Source organism: Oncorhynchus tshawytscha, linkage group LG05 (assembly GCF_018296145.1).
Source record: "Oncorhynchus tshawytscha isolate Ot180627B linkage group LG05, Otsh_v2.0, whole genome shotgun sequence".
Lineage (NCBI taxonomy): Eukaryota > Metazoa > Chordata > Actinopteri > Salmoniformes > Salmonidae > Oncorhynchus > Oncorhynchus tshawytscha.
In genome coordinates, this window is record NC_056433.1 from 16,221,942 (window position 1) to 16,242,723 (window position 20,782).

Sequence of the window (20,782 nt, forward strand, 5' to 3'; positions counted from 1 at the left end):
ACCACATTTTTTTCTAGCTAATAGCCTAACCACCATACAAGCAACATTATGGACTAAAAGGTCAAATAAGATTTAGAATAATCTTGCAGCGACAATACTGGTCAAATTAAGATCCTACAACTGTACAGTAAGCAACATCTACCAATGGCATGAAACGTTATAGCCACGGAATGGACAACTTACAATACATTTTCCATTGTATTCGCTTGTCTGACATATTAATTTTCGCAGATCACCTAGACTACACATCCACTTTTTGTATTTCAACATCACTAAACCATTATATAAGAGACAGGTAGTGGTGGAAAAAGTACCCAATTGTCATACTTGAGTAAAAGTAAAGATACTTCAGAGAAATGACTCAGATAAAAGTGAAAGTAACACAGTAAAATCCTACTTGAGTACAAGTCTAAAAGTATTTGATATTTAAATATAATTAAGTATTAAAAGTAAATGTAATTGCAAAAATTTACTTAAGTATCAAAAGTAAAAGTATAAATAATTTTAAATTCCTTATATTACGCAAACCAGGCGGCAGCATTTTCTTGTTTTTTATTATTTAAGGATAGCCAGAGGCACTCCAACACTCAGACATCATTCACAAACAAAGCATTTGTGTTTAGTGAGTCCGCCAGATCAGAGGTACTGTAGTAGGGATGACCAGGGATGTTCACTTGATAAGTGCGTGAATTAGACAATTTTCCTGTCCTGCTAAGCATAAAAAATGTAACAAGTACTTTTGGGTATGTATGGAGTAAAAAGTACATTATTTTCTTTAGGAATGCAGTGAAGTAAAAGTACAAGTTTTCAAAAATATAAATTGTAAAGTACAGACACCCCAAAAAAGTGGCACTTTAAAGTATTTTTACTTAAGTACTTTATACCACTGGAGACAGGCACTTGAGGGTCCCAAGTGTGAATGTCATGCCTGGCTTATATGGCTTATGTTAAATCAACACGTCTGCAGACCACAACATCCCAACAGCAGTATGTCTCCATACTGTTTTAAGTGGACAGCGATACTATAATATAATTCCAATGATGTGCTATGATGGGATTAGATAGACATGTAACAGCTCTGTCCGATGGTGTCATGTTGAAATCATAGTTTAGAGAACTGATACAATGTTTGGGGTACCCTGTCATAACTTCTCAGACACTTAAAACATTTTAAACTAACCAAATTATTTTCATATAAGCGCATCGTCAACCGAAAAACAAAAAAAAGGTATTTCCTAACATTTTCCGTAGCAGGTCACAATTAAGTTATCAGTTAAGAATGTGGTCTTGGCTGCTAGATACAGACCTCCTTTAAGTACACAAACAGACTGGATAGGAGGACCATGTCATAATTCTAACGTCAAACTAACAATGTGGAGAAAGACAAAATAGCGAGGAGGACACCAATTATGGATCCCAAGAGGAAAGGGATTTCATATTACATAAACCAATTTAGAAATGCTTAAGTATTTTTATGAGAACGGAATTAGCCATTTGACTTTAAAGGTTCAATGCAGACATTTTTATCTCAATATCAAATCCTTTCTGGGTAACAATTAAGTACCTTACTGTGATTGTTTTCAATTAAAATGGTAAAAAATTTACAAAAATATCTTCTTAGCAAAAAGCAATTTCTCAAGCTAGAATTTTGCTAGGATTGTCTGGGAGTGGTCTGAGTGGGGAGGGGAAAACTAAAAACGAGCTGTTATTGGCAGAGACTATTAATTCATTTACCACCTGGTGATTTCACCAGACAGGCCAAAACTCCATCCCACCACAACAGGCTGGCATATCATGCAGACCTTTCAAACTGATCTTACACTAAAAGGCAATTATATAAAAAACACAGGAAAATCACGTGTTTTACTGCACTGGGAAGTACTTATGGTTTCATCATTGGGGTTAAACTAGCTCCGGCACGTTGGAGAAAACCTCACACAGATACTGACGCATCACACTGATACCACTCAGTTACAGACTAGAGAGCAAGAACCACTTCCTCTATATTATAGGTAAGTGAACTGAGAGATGTCATACCAAGAGGGCATAGGATTTAGAAGTTAGTTCTGGGTAGACACTACTTATCAGTTACTCACAATACACTCATAGTCATTGCAAAACAGTCTGGGAATTGTTAACAGATGACTGATTTCCAGAAACTGCTGGAGGGTGTGTGTCGTACTTACCGAGAGAGCTTTGCCTCCAGCCACAGGTTGGAAAGAGATCTTGTAGTTCTGAACGGGGCCTGGGGCGTGGTCCCACTTCACTGTCAGAGTGACCGTGGTCGCATTGAACACCTGCAGGTTCTGGGGAGGTCCAGTGGGAGCTAGGAACACATTACAATCAATACACTGACCCAAGACAGTGGTGGTTTATATAAAATAGCTGCAGGGAACATTAGGCAGCCTTTACCAATCCACAATCACATGGTGGTCAGGAAGCTGGATGAAACGATGATGATGAGGATAGGGGGTGAGGTGATGAGAACACATGATTTGGTGATGAAGTACATGTAAACGACATGATGGAGAGTGAAGCAGCCAGTAACGTTACTATACTATATGACACATGCATTTCCAATGATGGGGACATTGATGGGGAATGACATTGTGACATGATGATGATTGACATTAACGACACGAGGAATGACAATGTTATGACATGAAAAACGACATTCATTTAATGACACGAGGAATGATATTATGACAAATGGTTGACAATTAGGTGTCTGTTGTGGAACGTCCGGCCGCTGCCGGGTCAGTAGTCACACTTTTGCATTTGCAGCTCTTTCAAGGCACAGCAATGCACATGCAGATGTATTTTATAAAAGTGTGTTTTCCATCAACAACACTTTAATTATCATTCGCATTACCATTATAATCATAATCATGAACATTTCAATGACAATGTCCTTCTCCGTTTCAAATAACATACCAGCTGTAGTCATCTTTAACACTGGAAAAAGAGAACGTCATGAGAACAACAGGGAAAGAACAAGGTTATTTCAATACGCTGTGGACCACATCTGTGATCTAAATGTAAAACATGAATGTAACTGATAGGAGAATGAGAGAGGAGAAGAACAGAAGGGTGAACCTACATGTGCGCTGGCTGCCAATCAGGTCCTCGCTCTCTGACTCGTCTGGGTAGATGGCCGTGACGGTGACATCATACAGGGTGTCCGGGTCCAGGTTCTCCAGATAATGGGACGTTTCATCACTGTTCAGGATAGCCTGGAGAGATGGATGGTGAGAGAGAGGGGGAACAGGTAGAGGGGGACAGTGAGAGAGAGAGTGGTGGGCAGAACGAGATGGAGAAAGAGGGAGACAAAGAGAGAGGGAGACAGAAAGGGAGAGGGAGACAGAGAGAGGGAGAGATAGAGAGAGGGAGACAAAGAGAGGGAAGAGATTGAGAGAGAGATAGAGAGAAAGAGAGAAAGAGAGAGAGATAGAGAAACAAATAAACAGAGACAGAAGGAGAGATAGAAAGACAGAGTGAGAGCGAGGGAGAGAGGGGAGAGAGAGAGGGTGAGAGAGGGAGAGAGAGAGACAGAGAGAGAGGGAGACAGAGAGCGAGGGAGAGAGGGGGAGAGAGAGAGGGCGAGAGATGGAGAGATAGAGACAGAGAGAGAAGGAGAGAGGGGGAGAGATAGAGACAGAGAGAGGGGGCGAGATAGAGACAGAGAGAGAGAGAGAGAGGGGAGAGGGACAGAGAGAGAGGGCGAGAGGGGGAGAGAGAGGGTGAGAGAGGGAGAGATAGAGACAGGGAGAGAAAGAGAGTATAAACAGTCCCAGTCCACTCCATAGCAGTAAATAGACCAGAATCACCAAACACCATCGGCTGGAGTAGATCAACATACATATTGGAAGTTGTTCTCTCCCTTCTTGGTCCAGCCGATTCGGTAGAGGGCCACGTCAGGGGCCCCGTGTTCCCATGTGGCCCTGAACGAGGTCTGGGTCACCTCGGACAACTTCAGGTTCTGCGGGGCAGGAACAACATCTGTACACATGGACGGAGATGTGAGAGAGGGAGATTATTATGATTATTATGAGGAAGTCCTGAGAGATGAGGCAAGGCCATTTCGTTCGTCAGAGGGGCTGCGAACCATGTGAGGAACATTTTAGCTGTGAGTCCATATTATAGATAAATGGCCAACAAACGGGTTTTGAGTGTGTGTGTGTGTGCGTGTGTGCGTGCATGTGTCTGTGTGTATGGAAAACCACATTTCTTCAAATCATCTGGGATTAATGATGAACAAGGCCCCATGCAGTGAGCGATAGCAGACTCGCACACAAACACACAAAGTTTGTAGGCCCATATATAATTAACTAGACTCTCACACACACACACACACACACACACACACACACACACACACACACATACATACAGTCTCTGGGAACAGTGACTTGATGTTTGGGCTTCATCTAGAAAGACGAATGACTGAGGAACAGGCAAAATCCAAGGAAGGCCTGCAGACTCAACCGTCACCATCAAGATACACTCATATATCTAGTCTACAGTTCATCAGCCACCAAATGATAAATCATACAAACGGTTGTTTACCTGTAATGGCTTGTCCAAGCATTGGGTTTCCAACACCTGCATCGTAAACTGGGGTGACAGCAACATCGTACTCAGATTGAGAGATGAGGTTGGCAAGAGGCAGGGATGTTATAACTCCATTGACTTCAACCTGACAGAAAAGAGATAAACGGATAACGATTTTAGGAACAACAAACAATTAACAATATTATTTTTGCTGAAGAACTGGCATGAACTAGCACTACTACATAAACTATGATTTGTGGTATTACTATTGAATTTACAGCTAAATCTTGACAACTGTAGTATTTTGAACATTGATGTTAACCAATAAAACGTTGGGAGTTGTTTTCTCCCCCTCCAAGTTTCCTTTTTATTTCTAAATGTCATCAGAGCATTTGAGAAAAGCCATATGAATAATATGCCGTGTCCTTAAAAAAAAGTATTGAGGCTATATTTGTAATTCCAGAGGATATTTGATGGTAGGAAAAACTCTTGAAGTCAAAAAGCTTCCAGCAGAAATGCTGAGAAATGTCTTACCTCAGTTTCCACTTCGAACTTCAAGAAAAAAAATAAAGAAAAGGTATCCATAACAGAGATAGTTCTCCAATATCAACGCAGAGGAATAGACCTTAGAACATAAGTCCACAGAGAGAGGCTCCTTTGGAGACAGCAGTCTGCAGATGCTCCATGAGAGGATCTGGGTAGGGATCAGTGGAGGCTGCTGAGGGGAGGATGCTCATAATAATGTCTGGAACAGAGCGAATAGAGTGGCATCAAACACATGGAAACCATGTGATGTATTTGATACCATTCCACTAATTCCGCTCCAGCCAATGACATGAGCCCATCCTCCCCAATTAAAGTGCCACCAACCTCCTGTGGTGGAGATGTATCCAGTACTCCTGTGGTAGAGATGTATCCAGTACTCCTGTGGTAGAGATGTATCCAGTACTCCTGTGGTAGAGATGTATCCAGTACTCCTGTGATGGACATGTATCCAGTACTCCTGTGGTAGAGATGTATTCAGTACTCCTGTGGTAGAGATGTATCCAGTACTCCTGTGATGGACATGTATCCAGTACTCCTGTGGTAGAGATGTATTCAGTACTCCTGTGGTAGAGATGTATCCAGTACTCCTGTGGTAGAGATGTATCCAGTACTCCTGTGGTAGAGGTGTATCCAGTACTCCTGTGGTGGAGATGTATCCAGTACTCCTGTGGTGGAGATGTATCCATGACTCCTGTGGTGGAGATGTATCCAGTACTCCTGTGGTGGAGATGTATCCAGTATCCAGTATCCTTGAGGTGCTGGGGTACTGGGATGCTGGGGTGCTGGGATGCTGGGGTGCTGAAGTACTGGGGTGCGGGGACACTGGGGTGCTGGGGTACTGGGGTGCTGAGGTACTGGGGTTCTGAGGTACTTGGGTGCTGGGGTTCTGAGGTACTGGGGTGCTGAGGTACTGGGATACTGGGGTGCTGAGGTACTGGGGTGCTGAGATGCTGAGGTACTGGGGTGCTGAGGTACTGGGGTGCTGAGGTACTGGGATACTGGGGTGCTGAGGTACTGGGTGCTGGGATGCTGAGGTACTGGGGTGCTGAGGTACTGGGGTGCTGAGGTACTGGGATACTGGGGTGCTGGGATGCTGAGGTACTGGGGTGCTGAGGTACTGGGATACTGAGGTGCTGGGATGCTGAGGTACTGGGATACTGGGGTGCTGTGGTGCTGAGGTACTGGGATACTGGGGTGCTGAGGTACTGGGATACTGGGGTGCTGAGGTACTGGGGTGCTGGGATGCTGAGGTACTGGGGTGCTGAGGTACTGGGGTGCTGGGATGCTGAGGTACTGGGGTGCTGAGGTACTGGGATACTGGGGTGCTGGGATGCTGGGTGCTGGGATGCTGAGGTACTGGGATACTGGGGTGCTGTGGTACTGGGATACTGGGGTGCTGAGGTACTGGGGTGCTGGGATACTGGGGTACTGGGGTGCTGAGTTACTGGGATACTGGGGTGCTGAGGTACTGGGGTGCCAGTATGCTTCTTTCAGCATGTCGTCCTGGCCAAGCCTGCCCATGGAGTCAAGATCGCAGTCTACTGTATGTGCAGCTAATATAACACCCTGTGACATCAATGACTTGTGACTTTCCCTTAATAAACTCTGTCCCCTATTTAGGGGACTTTGAGCAGTTCTGGACCATTTCCAACCAACATTTTTGTGTACAGGGCGCTCAGTGAACGGCGCAACATCAATTGTTGTGCACTTTGTGACAGCGCTGGTTGTCCCGCTTCGCATGCCGTTCTTCGCTCTCATCTGATATGCAGTATGTGAGCATAAGCAGCGAAAAGTCACATTTTCTGGCCTATCCAGACAAAGGATCCAACTCTCCTGGTGATGAATCTTGCAGCTTCACTTACAATAATGCATATGAAACATATGAAAGTGAGTATCTCACTTTGATGTTCTCAGATAGACTTAGTGCTCTCAACATGAAAAAATAATGAATAATTTCAAGACCACTTTTTCTTGGTCACAGCACCCCGTGCTTAAAGCTGAAGTTGTAATGAGTCAGCAGGGATTTGAATGGTGTCTGGGCATTGCTCAGGGGATGCTGGGCAGAAAATGCTCAGTCACCATGAAATGGTGGCAATTTTGTACACTCACTAAGTATGATCATATCTATTTATTATTTAAGAAAGGTTAAATATTAGATAAGTCGTTTATAATTTGATTGTTACTATATTTAGAAAGCGTTTCAATTATTTCAAACCCTAATCCCCACTTTTGTTGAAAAGGAAATATATATTTTTATCATATTTGTACTATGTACGTGAGCTTGTGTCCTCAAAAGTGACTACACCTCAAAAATGTACAACTATTTTTACTAGAAAGGTGAGATTTTAATATTTCTGGCGGCGTAAGCATTACTAGGTATTGTTTATGGCCCTCTCATGATAAATAATTACTTTTGGGTATGTCTATTTAGGCGGAAATCTACATTATAGTCCATATGGCTCTGGTCAAAAGTAGTGCACTCTGGAGGGAACAGGGTGCCATTTGGGACACAGAAGTAACAGAGTTCTTCACTACCACTTTCCCAATGACACCAGTTTGTAAATGTTTGGTGTTAGATAGTGTCACCTCTTTGAGCTCTCCGTCCTCTGGCTTGTAGGTGATGATGTACTTGAGGACTTTCCCCGGGGATGCGTCCCATCTGAGCTTCATGGTGCTATGGGTGACAGCAGTGATATGCAGCTTACCCGATAGTGGCAAGGGTACTGGGGAAGAAGAATGACAGAAAGGGAAAGAGAGGGAGAAAGGAGAGTGTGAGAGGGGGGCAGGGGAATGAAAGTGAGTGGGTCTTATAACCATTGGTATTGTGAGGGAAAACAGTTTTAGAGAGGGAGAGAAAGAGGGAGAGAAAGAGAGAGAGAATGAGAGAGAGTGACAGAGAGTGAGATAAAGAGAGAGCGAGAGACAGAGACAGAAAGGGGGTGGGAGTGTAGAGACATCCTCAACCACAGTTACCACCTAACTACTAGTGTAGAGACATCCTCAACCACAGTTACCACCTAACTACTAGTGTAGAGACATCCTCAACCACAGTTACCACCTAACTACTAGTGTAGAGACATCCTCAACCACAGTTACCACCTAACTACTAGTGTAGAGACATCCTCAACCACAGTTACCACCTAACTACTAGTGTAGAGACATCCTCAACCACAGTTACCACCTAACTACTAGTGTAGACATCCTCAACCACAGTTACCACCTAACTACTAGTGTAGAGACATCCTCAACCACAGTTACCAATTTCCTAACTACTAGTGTAGAGACATAACTACTAGTGTAGAGACATCCTCAACCACAGTTACCACCTAACTACTAGTGTAGAGACATCCTCAACCACAGTTACCACCTAACTACTAGTGTAGACATCCTCAACCACAGTTACCACCTAACTACTAGTGTAGACATCCTCAACCACAGTTACCACCTAACTACTAGTGTAGAGTCATCCTCAAACACAGTTACCACCTAACTACTAGTGTAGACATCCTCAACCACAGTTACCACCTAACTACTAGTCTACGGACCTCCACAACACAACCCAGACACCCAAATCACATCCAGCCTCTGTGTTTATGACAGAAGCATGATGATCCTACTCACAGTGCTAGTTTAAAATGACAAATAAAGGAAACCACAAGTGAACTAACACTACTGTTGTGGTATCTAAGTTGCGGCCTACAAAACAATAACAATGCTTTATGACAGTGAGAAATATCTTATAACGTCCACCATAAAAATCTAAGCCCTGTGTACTTAACCATCATGTGGAATTATGTCAGTTTTCTTAAGACACTCTTAATGAAGCCAAGAAGGAGAGGATGATGGTTATTCTCCCCATAAGGAACCTAATTTCTGCATTTTCCAATGGGAAACCCTATGGGAACTTATTGTTGTTTAACACTTTACTGCCACCAATCAGACCCAATATATCCCTGGTTGTGTAAATGACCTTGTTTAATAGGCCTACAAGAGCAATATAAACAAGTTCCATCCGTGTCTAACCCATTTAAAACAGCTTAATGAGCATGGATTGGCAGGGGATGTTGTTTATTTCAGCATTGTGTACCGTAATGAAACAGATGCGCTCCCACAAGAGTGGAAGTCATCAAAGCTGCTATCCCCACATTAAAGTTTCCTTTGAACCATCTCTGTACCCCTGAGAGCAACCGAATACCATCGTTGTGAAACTCATCTCAATACACTTCCTGTCTATCACTGTAGCTCTTCTTACATAATTCGACATCCAAATAAGGATATTGGATTGGCTGAACCTGGACACCTTTATAGGAGGTGACTTCAAGGTTTACTCTGGGTAATTGGGATGAGGTTGTGTGAGGAAACCGACGAAGAGGAAGACAAACAGAAAGGAGAAGAGGAGAGGAGGCGAGGGAGCAGAACAGCTGCAGTGCTTACAGGTGGTTTCAGTGCCCTTCAGTGGCTCTGCGCTGGTCTCTTCTCCAGTCACGGAGAAAACGTTGACCACGTACTCGGTCAGAGGTGTCAGCTTGGTCAGGACCACAGTGGTGACCGTCCCATCGACAATGATCTAAAGAGAGAGAAAAGGGCATGGTCGTTACGCAGGAAACCCCAAGCTCAAAATCCAAGTATTTTAAACAGGAGGTAGACCAGAAGATAGACGGTGACCCCAAGTCACCCCTCTGTACTGCTGTCTGCCAAGGAGTTTCAAATTCGTCATGGGATAATATTGTAATTACAGCAAGTCCAAATAAAATGTTCCTAATACGGCACACGTTTAGGAAACTCAAAACAAAGCTGACATCTTCTAGAACACGTACTCTCGCTTCTATGTTTCAGAGGGATATCCAAAAGAAAGGACCACATATCAGCAAATTGAAAGTGAAATCTGATTTATTTGTGTGAATAAGTGTTTAGGGTTCCAATGCAAGCAATAAAGATGAAGGAGAATGGTTGGAAGGCCAGGATTCTCATTCCAGCAGGAGGAGTTATGCAAGAAGTCTAAACTAACTGGGTCTGGTCTAAGGTTTTTTATTTTTTTTATTAACCTTTATTTAACTAGGCAAGTCAGTTAAGAACAAATCCTTATTTACAATACCGGCCTACCCCGGCCAAAACCGGACAACACTGGGCCAAGGTTGGGGCCTGGTGGAAAGTCTTTGGTCTTGCTTTCAGACAGGGCTCACTAGAACCACCCAAACCCTTGACCAGGGCCAATGAAAACACAATGCAAGGAATAGACCCAGTCCTGTATTTATGAGGACATAAGTGACAGAAGGTTACAGTAAGTGTAACTGAAAGCAGGTCTGCCTCAGCCACTGTAGTCCACTTCTCAATGCTGAGAAGAGCGCAGGATAACTTGAGCTTAATCTGACTGAATCAGATCCACAAGAAATGGATCGAAGATGGGAACTAGGTGGATTTAAGCAACATTTTTACACTGGATACACTTGATAACTGTGAAATCTCCAGCGAGGCTGCATATAGGGCAGTTCCTACACCAGAAACTCCTGGATAAACAGGCTAAAATTAGACCGCTGCCATAGTAACCAGATCACCTCATGGCAAGATGAACCATGGAGGTCTGAGAAAGGAATTCAGACCAAAAGGAATCATTCAGCCAATTCTCTGTCAAATCCAAACCAGGTGTGACGATGAATAGCTGATGCTCTTATAATGCTATGACCTTGAAGAGGTGAGGTGATTGAGTTGAAGGGAGGTACAGTACTATAGGCTATAGGATACCTGTTCAGTGATTCCTCCCGCCACGGACATGTATTCGATGCGATACTTTTCCACTGGACCTTCGGGCCCTGTCCAGGTGGCACGGAACGAGTGGTGGGTCACCTCAGAAGTCACTAGGTTAGTAGGCGGCTCCAAGCCTCCTCCTGGTCGAAGAGCAGAGGGAATGTGAGCAGACACGTCAAATATTTCTCATACTCAATTCTCCAACCACAAATATGTCCCTTTCACCTCAGCCTCACCGACACAGGGCTGTTAGGGCAGTTTATATAGCAAGTTGACATTTATTGTCATGAATCTTGCCTTGGAGGCAGAACCAAGCAATTTCCGGTAGCTGGGCCAGCTGCAAAATCAAAATTGTCTATATCGTAAAAATTTATGAAAACAAACATTTGCTTTTTGGTCTTAATTTAAGTTTAGGGTTAAGGTTAGGTTCAAAATCAGATTTTATGACAAGATATATTACAATAAATGCGAACCTGCATTTCTATATTTCACCATTTTGAAAAAATACTTTTTTGTGAGAAAGTTTCCATCCCCATGGAGTAAATCACTATTTTGTCTCCTCATAAATTTGATTGAAGGACAAGAGTGTGTCCAAAAAACAAAAGTTTCCATCAACTGGTTGGACCTTATCTAACTTAAGTCAATAAACTAAATTTATCAAGTGTGTTCGGCAAACTAGTGACAGTTTCGAGGCAATATCCACACGTGTTGGCATTTGTTCTGTCTTTTCATTGGCTCATCTCATAAATCATGCTGTTCTTATTGCTATTCTCCACCTGCTATGCTAATCCATGTATTCAACTGATGGGAGATATCAGTACAGCTTTTTCTGGCTTAGAGGTTAAATGGCTTTTTAATGCATTTTCCTTGCCATCTGATGCTGTCTTAGATTAGAAATACCACTAAACCCCTAAATGCTGTACCAAGTGCAATACCCAGCGTACAAAGAACTAGCTTACTGTGATTTGAAAGAGAGAGAGAGAGAGAGAGAGAGAGAGAGAGAGAGAGAGAGAGAGAGATAAGGCTTACCTGGACCCTTCACACTGTTACAGAGGTTGATGGTGAGCTCATCCACTATATCCAGCAGAAAGGAGAAGTCATTCACATTGTACATGTGAATCTCATCTGGGTCTGAGGCAATGGACCTCAACTCATTCTCATCAGCGTTCTTCACACCTAGAAACCACATAACACCACAATATTTACTTCTGTTGGGATCATGACAAAATAGACTCAACTGTCCTCTGTTTATGATACAATCACAACACAAAAATCTGTTTATTATAAAATGTCTATTTTCATTGTCCCCCACAATGAAATTGATGAGAGGACTGTGGATCTGTCTGTGTCCATTAGTAAGTGCATACATTTGCACGTTCATCACACGCAATATCTCAGACACCACTAGCCCAATTTTGACAAAACATGGGTGAATGATGCGTCTTGCCATAGTGATCTGGCATTTACAAAATTACACTGATGGGCCAGATGGTGGCGCTATAACAAGCAATCGAAAATGCTAACTCTGAAAGGTAACGCCCCTCACCCCATTTGACCTGTCATGAAATTCCGTACATAGGTCCCTCTCCCCTAAGGTCCGCCATGATGGAATTGCAGGCATTTAACATTTTGTGGAAAACACTTCAAACGCTCCTCCTCTAGCACCGTATGACCGATCTGCACGAAACTGTCAACGTAATAATTTTCAGACCACTACCTAAAACAACATGGCCGCTATTGACCAATAAACGTTCATGTGGTTGGGATCTGGCACATTAATGCATATAAATCAGTCAAGGAAATTCATATTGTAACAAAATTTGGTACATATGTTGCAAACACTGTCAAGACTCAACCTATGCAAGAACATTCATATCGACCACACAGTGGCGCTATAATACGCACATGTTTATATCTCTTGATCTGTTTGAGTGATGAAATTTGGCACACATACTCAGGGATATGTTTACCCACACGATATCTTAGACACCACTGGCTCAATTTATTTTTAACTTAAATTTTTTTTATCCTTTATTTAACTAGGCAAGTCAGTTAAGAATAAATTCTTACTTTCATTAATAGTGGGTTAATTGCCTTGTTCAGGGGCAGAACGCAAACTCAGTTTTTAACCTTACCAGCTGTGGGATTTGATCTAGCAACCTTTCGGTTACTAGTCCAACGCTCTAACCACTAGGCTACCTGCTTCGGTGAATGGGTGAATGATGAATGATGCAGCTTACCATAGAAATCCAGAATTTACAAAATTACACTGATTGGCCCAAGGGGGGCACTATAGTAATCAACTTAGTCACACACAATATCTCAGACACCACTGGCCCGATTTGAATTAAATATGGGTGAATTATGCGACTTGCAAAATTACACTGATTGGCCGAAAGGGGGCGCTGCATCATTCTTGGCGGATGAAAAGTTTACTGTTGCCTTGTTTGACATGATCACAAACTTTGATGGTTAACTGAAACATGCAATGTTGTTCGGTTATACACTAGGAGGGTCACTCACCGATGGCGTAGAGCTCAATGTTTTCGTCCCTCAGCACCTGGGAGTTGGTGATAATCTCATCCTGCGACTTGCCGTCAGTGATGAGCACACCGATCTTGCGTGCGTCTTTACGCAGTCCCACGTTGGGCTTGAAGTTGTTCTGGAGGATGTAGTTCAAGGCCATACCTACAGAGACATTAGAGAGAACGTTTCATGTTACGTTAAGTTGACTTCAGTTAAAGATGCACTCCAGGATCTTAAGCACAACAAATCCACAAAATATAGTCAGAATTGGATTCGTAACATATCATATGAATCGCAAAAACAAAAAGGACGTAACATATCATACGCAATGGATGACGTAGTACTACTGGCTGAAATTAGACACAAGTTTGAGAGTGCATCTTTAAGTTAAAAAATTGACAGTTTGCAGTTGGCCCTTTATTTCATGATATGTCACCTGTCATGGTGTTTCCCCCTTTGTAGGGCAGGTCAGCCACAGCTTTGAGCAGCCCGTCACGGGTTGGGTGGGCATTCAGATGCCACTCAGTCTTGGGGTCTCCACTGTACTGAACCATACCTGGAGAGAACAAATACAACCACAGTATGACACCAGCGTGATTGAGCAGAATCCAATATGCATTTCCATTTCCAGTACCAAGTCCAGACCAAACTTAAAGAGATGGGTGATGAAATGGGTGATTAAAGAGATGGGCTGGGTGATGAACCTATGCCACATTACACATCAACAATGGGATTTGATCAAAAGAATGATTACCGATCATGACTCTCTCAGGGCTGATGTCAAATACACCAACAATGCGAGCGATGAAGGCTCGGATGGTTTTGAAGTTGAGACGGCCAATACTCCATGAGCCATCGACCAGCAGGATGATGTCAGCCTTGGCCTGGCTCTTACACTTGGCCTCTGTAAGGAGTGGAGGAGAAGGCCGTGAGAGGGAGTCCTGATACCATGGACACCCCTCGGATGTGTACAGTCCATGTAGTGTGATAAATGAGAGGATGTGTGTCAGAAGGGGCGAGAAGAGTGCCAAAGAACAACAGAATAATATAAACACTTTCAGACAGACATGCACAAACAAAATATGCACACCAAACACAGAGATGAACAACAAGCAGCAAGACATCACGAAAATCCCAATAACACACTAACATTGAACGTTTTTATCTACAATAAACATGTTTTGCTACAACTCGTTTTGCAGCAGTATGTTTCTCTTCTCTTGAAGAGGGGATGAACTCTTGTTTTCCCCTTGGGTCTTGTTATTTTTTGTCTTCTTCTGGCCTTTTTCTTCTTCTGTTTTCAATCCTGTTGTACATCCTCCAGGCCTTTTTATGGCCTGCAGCCTTCTTGATGTACTGTATGTGGGGCAGTCATTGGGTTTGTCCCCTGCCCTGAACAACTAGACCGACCCTGCTGACAGATGATATACGATAGACTCCTCTTTCCCAGAGTTACTGCAAATTCCTGCTGTGCTCGCTATTTGCTACACCAGACACCTGTGGGGGTGAAAGGGGGTTGATGCTTGCTCGTCCTGCAGCCGAGCAAAAAGACCCAGATGCACGGAGTCGTTTGGACACCGAGCTATGCAATCTGCCACGGTGTCTGTGAATTGAAAAAAGGTTAGAAGAGAAAACAATTATTTACCCACTTTTCTTTATTGAAACATGGAAAAATAGATGCTTAACGACGTTTGGGGGATCGCCCCTTGTAAAATGTATATCTGATTATGTAATGGACCAGTGTGTTTGAGTTATATCACTGGTAAACAAGCACTTTTCTGGAGGCTTAATGTACACTACTGGTCAAAAGTTTCAGAACACCTACTCATTCAAGGGTTTTTCTTTATTTCTACTATTTTCTACATGTAGAATAATAGTGAAGACATCAAAACTATAAAATAACACATATGTAATCATGTAGTAACCAAAAAAGCGTTAAATAAATCTAAATATATGTCATATTTGAGATACTTCAAATAGAAACCCTTTGCCTTGATGACAGCTTTGCACACTCTTGGCATTCTCTCAACCAGCTTCATGAGGTAGTCACCTGGAATGTATTTCAATTAACAGGAGTGCCTTTTAAAAAGCTAATTAGTGGAATTTGAGGAATTTCTTAATGTGTTTGAGCCAATCAGTTGTGATGTGACAAGGTAGGGGGGTATACAGAAGATAGCACTATTTGGTAAAAGACCAAGTCCATATTATGTCAAGAACAGCTCAAATAACCAAGGAACAGTCCATCATTACTTGAAGACATGAAGGTCAGTCAATACGGAACATATCAAGAACTTTGAACGTTTCTTCAAGTGAAGTCGCAAAAACCATCAAGCGCAATGATGAAACTAGCTCGCATGATGACCCCCAGAGTTACCTCTGCTGCAGAGGAAAAGTTCATTAGAGTTACCAGCGTCAGAAATTGCAGCCCAAATAAATGCTTCACAGAGTTCAAGTAACAGACACATCTTAACATCAATTGTTCAGAGGAGACTGCGTGAATCAGGCCTTCGTGGTCGAATTGCTGCAAAGAAACCACTACTAAAGGACACCAATAAGAAGAAGAGACTTGATTGGGCCAAGAAACACAAGCAATGGGCCTGGTTGGCCCTGTCAAGGGGTATAGTGAGATGGAGCCACAGTGTCTTCTGCCCGTCCTGCCTCAGCCTCCAGTAATTATGCTGCAATAGTTTATGTGTAGGGGGGCTAGGGTCAGTCTGTGATATCTGGAGTACTTCTCCTGTCTTATCCGGTGTCCTGTGTGAATTTAAGTATGCTCCTTTTAATTCTCTCTTTCTTTATTTTTCTCTTTCTCTTCTCTCGGAGGACCTGAGCCCTAGGACCATGCCTCAGGATTACCTGGCCTGATGATTCCTTGCTGTCCCCTGTCCAACTGGTCGTGCTGCTGCTCCAGTTTCAACTGTTTGACCTGCGGCTATAGAACCCTGCACTGTTCACCGGACGTGCTACCTTGTCCCGGACCTGCTGTTTTCGACTCTCTCTCTCTACCGCTCCTGCTGTCTCTAACTCTGAATGCTCGGCTATGAAAAGCCAACTGACATTTACTCCTGAGGTGCTGACCTGTTTCACCCTCTACAACCACTGTGATTATTATTTGTCCCTGCTGGTCATCTTTGAACGTTTGAACATCTTGGCCATGTTGTGTTATAATCTCCACCCGGCACAGCCACAAGAGGACTGGCCACCCCTCAGAGCCTGGTTCCTCTCTAGGTTTCTTCCTAGGTTCCTGCCTTTATAGGGAGTTTTTCCTAGACACCGTGCTTCTACATCTGCATTGCTTGCTGATTGGGGTTTTAGGCTGGGTTTCTGTATAGCACTTTGTGACATCAGTTGATGTAAAAAGGGCTTTATAAATACATTTGATTGAATGGACATTAGACCGGTGGAAGTTTGTCCTTTGATCTGGAGGCCAAACTAGAGATTTTTGGTTCCAACCGCTGTGTCTTTGTGAGACGTGGTGTGGGTGAACGGATGATCTCCACATGTTTATTTCCCAGTGGAAAGCATGGAGGATGAGGTGTTATAGTGTGGGGGTTCTTTGCTTGTGACACTGTCTGTGATTTATTTACAATTCAAGGCACATTTAACCAGAATGGCTACCACAGCATTCTGCAGCGATACACCATCCCATCTGGTTTGCGCTTAGTGGGACTATGACCCAACACACTTCCAGGCTGTGCAAGGGCTATTTTACCAAGAAGGAGAGAGATGGAGTGCTACATCAGATGACCTGGCTTCCACAATCCCCCGACCTCAACCAAATTGAGATGGTTTGGGATGAGTCAGACCGCAGAGTGAAGGAAAAGCAGCCAACAAGTGCTCAGTATATGTTGGAACTCCTTCAAGACTGTTGGAAAATTATTCCAGTTGAAGCTGGTTGAGAGAATGCCTAGAGTGTGCAACGCTGTCATCAAGGCAACGGGTGACTATTTGAAGAATCTCAAATATAAAATCCACGTTTAGAATTTTTCTGGTTACTATATGTGCTATTTCTTAATGTTGATGTCTTCACTATTATTTTACAATGTAGAAAATAATAAAAAATAAAGAAAAACCCTTGAATGAGAAGGTGTTCTAAGACTTTGGACCGGTAGTGTAAGTCTCAGAGACGTTCATCAACAAAACCACATGTCATCAACTGAGACAGTGTACACTGTCTGAGAGGCATCTGATAAAAAACAGATGACACTGACTTTGTTGTTTAGAATGCATCACAGGATACAGTGTCACATTAAGCAAATCTATAAAGCAAATAGATTCATCTATCTATGTTGACTGGCTAGTATGTGGTCATTTAAAGGAGTGATTCATTCTGTAGTCTGTTTATAATGTCATCCAGTGGTGTAAAGTACTTAAGTAAAAATATTTAAGTCGTTTTTGGGGGGTATCTGTACTTCACTATTTATATGTTCTAGGACTTTTACTTTTACTTCACTACATTCCTAAATAAAATAATGTACTTTTTACTCCATCCATTTTCCCTGACACATTCCATTTTCAATGCTTAGCAGGACAGGAAAATGTTCCAATTCACACACTTATCAAGAGAACATCCCTGGACATCCCTACTGCCTCTGATCTGGCAGACTCACTAAACACAAATGCTTTGTTTGAGTGTTGGAGTGTGCCCCCATCTATCAGCAAATTGTTAAAAAATCGAAAAAATTGTTCGGCCTGGTTTGCTTAATATAAGGAATATACTTATATTTTATTTTTGTATATTTTAGCAATTACATTTACTTTTGATAATAAAGTATATTTAAAACCAAATACTTTTAGACTTTTAATCAAGTAGTATTTTACTGGGCCACTTTTACTAGAGTCATTTTCTATTAATGTATCTTTACTTTTACTCAAGTATGACAATTGGATACTTTTTCCACCACTGGTTTCATCCTAGTTCTAATTGGCTCTACCACATACAGTCACTATGGATACATATATACAGTACCACGAGGGCTATTCCACCCTCTGAGCCAGGGAGAAAAAAACAATAATTCCACCCTATAACCACACTAGCTTGGTCATTATTAAAGTCTAGGGCCAAACTACTGCAGTAGTTTTAGTGTCAGCGGTGAACGCCCATGGTGTGTGCGTGTGCGTCCAAGGTCTGGTCTGGGTGCATGGTGGACTGCAACATCCCTTGCTCTGCTCCGACTGGTGCGGTGGGCAGTCTGTTACTGTGTGTCAGTGTGTCTGCTCCCCATTACTGACACTAATTTCTGCCCAGGGTCACCAGCTTTCTCTCTGGGGTCTTATATGAGAAACATAACATTTTCCTAGCCGCATGCAGTTTTGTTCCACGGCAGCCCGGTTGGCACTGCGTAATCTCCTGGTTGTAAAACATCACTAATTGCAAGCAGAGAAACTTTTTTCCATTATACTAACTTTTTATGCGATGTAAAAATGGGAAATATTAACTTTTGCATGTCAAGAAATATTAGGGATGAAACAATATGGCTGCTGGGCCAAATGGGCACGGTGTTGAGAAATTTCAGCAACGTAATAGGTTTGGCATGCTGAACATTTGTGGGTGGGGGGGTGTAACCTGACTAATCCTTCACTGGCACTGGAGCAAGAAAAAGGAGGTCAAAACAGCCGTAGTTAATCATGAAAATATCAATGTCCCACTTATCAATACACCCCATCACAGTCTTAACATGATACGAGGCAGAAAAGCTCATTAAAGCCAAACAGCTATAAATGATTAGTACTCATTATAATCAATGGATGTATAATGTGGTGTGTTATTCTAATGGTTGTGATGTTGATTAGTTTAGACAAACACATAATTCACTAGTGGGATAATTAGTACCATGTCTCTCACAGTGGGAAGACCCCTCCTCTGCTCTAATGGGGGTGGGAGCAGAGGTGGGGGCTGTGGCTGGGACGCTGTGTGTCTGTGGTTTGGTCCGTGTGTCTATCGGAGTGGCTGTTCGTTCTATGGCTGAATCCCATATGGTCCCCTATTCCCTAATCCCTATATAGCCCTCTGCTCTGGTCAAAAGTAGTGCACTATGTGGGGAGTAGGGTGTCATTTGGGACGCAGCCTAAGTCTGTACATATGTGTATTATAGTCGGTTATGTTATGGTATTGTAAGGTTTTACCGTTCCAAGATTCCAATGGCACATCGGGGGCGTCGGAGAGGGTAGTCTTCTCCTCTCCAGCCAGTGCTGCAGAGTGGCCTCCATCAAACATTCCAAACACAGTCACAGAGTACTTTGTTCCGGCCCTGATGAGATGGATAGGTGAGATTTAAAGTTACTTTTATCCTCACAATGTCCTATGTAACCGTCTAAGAACGGCAGATCAATGTCACAACACCAACAACTTTCTGTCTGAAGATAGATCTTCCTGTGTCTCACCTGAGCTCCTCAAGCACCACAGTGTTGTCATAGGGCCCAACCAGCAGCTCTCCCAGGTCGATATCATTTCCACTGGGGTGGAAGGTGACCTTATAGCCACGAACATCTCCTGGAGCTGGGTCCCAGGAGACTCTGAAACTGTTCTTGCCGGGCTCTGAGGTCTGTAGGTTTCTGGGAGCTTTGTAAGGTGACACTACAAGAGGACAGACAAATAGGAAAATCAGTTCAAATTCATGGAAGAAAAGTAATAACGTAATAACTTCAACTTTGGCAACACTAGTCTATTTTCATTGAGATCAGCCAACACACATTCCAGTCAGTTTCTCATTAGTCCATAATACAAGTCTTAAGTCCTAGCCTACGTCCAAAATTGCATCTTATTTCCTTTATAGTACACTACTATTTACCAGGCCCATAGGGCTCTGGTCAAAAGTAGTGCACTATACAGGGAGTTCCAGTGTCTTAGAACCCAATGGTATGCCATGTGTTAGTGGTAAGCTCTCTGTATTAACCAAGTGTCTGAGGTTTTGTTAGTGAAGACACCTTCTCCACCTACAATACTACCATAGTGTGTCCTACTGTGTCTCATATCATGGGGTTGAATTATGCACCAACGTACGTGTCGTTCCTACTCCTTGCCTTGCTTTTCCTTCTCCCCTCTTGTAAATGGGGTGCACCTTGATGCCATAGGTGGTCATGGGCGTCAGGCGCTTCAGCGCGGTGGAGGTGGAGGTGCCGGGAACCCTAGCGACCATCTCTTTGCCCCCAGCGGTGGGCGTGTAGGTCACTCGGTAGTTGATGACTTTACCCGGCGCGGCCATCCACTTTACCTTCATGCTTCGTTCAGTCTCGTCGGACACAGTAAGTGCCTCAGCAGCAGCAGACACTAAGGACAGAGAGGAGGGCAATATTTCATAAAACATCTACCCTTCGATACGTAGCGAGGATGCTGAGAAAAACGATCTAAAAGAGAGTTAGGCTCTTATCCCCAAATCTGGTCATCTTAACTTTCCCTTTTCCCATTCTGAAT

The 20,782-nt window shown here is 43.0% G+C and overlaps 1 protein-coding gene across 6 annotated transcripts in view; it reads right to left on the minus strand.

Annotated features, from left to right (window-relative positions):
• LOC112250011 (collagen alpha-1(XII) chain) overlaps positions 1–20,782 on the minus strand; it is a 94,477-nt gene that overhangs the window by 45,771 nt on the left and 27,924 nt on the right. For 4 of the 6 annotated variants that reach the window (XM_024419800.2, XM_024419803.2, XM_024419804.2 and 1 more), the window contains exons 15-29: positions 20,372–20,638; positions 19,753–19,945; positions 19,495–19,619; positions 14,123–14,272; positions 13,805–13,924; positions 13,366–13,530; positions 11,872–12,018; positions 10,840–10,982; positions 9,532–9,664; positions 7,684–7,820; positions 4,567–4,696; positions 3,860–3,999; positions 3,101–3,233; positions 2,935–2,955; positions 2,187–2,326 (exon numbers count right to left, since the gene is read on the minus strand). In XM_024419800.2, the coding sequence (XP_024275568.1) occupies positions 2,187–2,326; positions 2,935–2,955; positions 3,101–3,233; positions 3,860–3,999; positions 4,567–4,696; positions 7,684–7,820; positions 9,532–9,664; positions 10,840–10,982; positions 11,872–12,018; positions 13,366–13,530; positions 13,805–13,924; positions 14,123–14,272; positions 19,495–19,619; positions 19,753–19,945; positions 20,372–20,638 (2,144 nt within the window). The remainder of the gene's footprint in view (positions 1–2,186; positions 2,327–2,934; positions 2,956–3,100; positions 3,234–3,859; positions 4,000–4,566; positions 4,697–7,683; positions 7,821–9,531; positions 9,665–10,839; positions 10,983–11,871; positions 12,019–13,365; positions 13,531–13,804; positions 13,925–14,122; positions 14,273–19,494; positions 19,620–19,752; positions 19,946–20,371; positions 20,639–20,782) is intronic. The other 2 variants (XM_024419801.2, XM_024419805.2) reach the window with 2 other exon arrangements.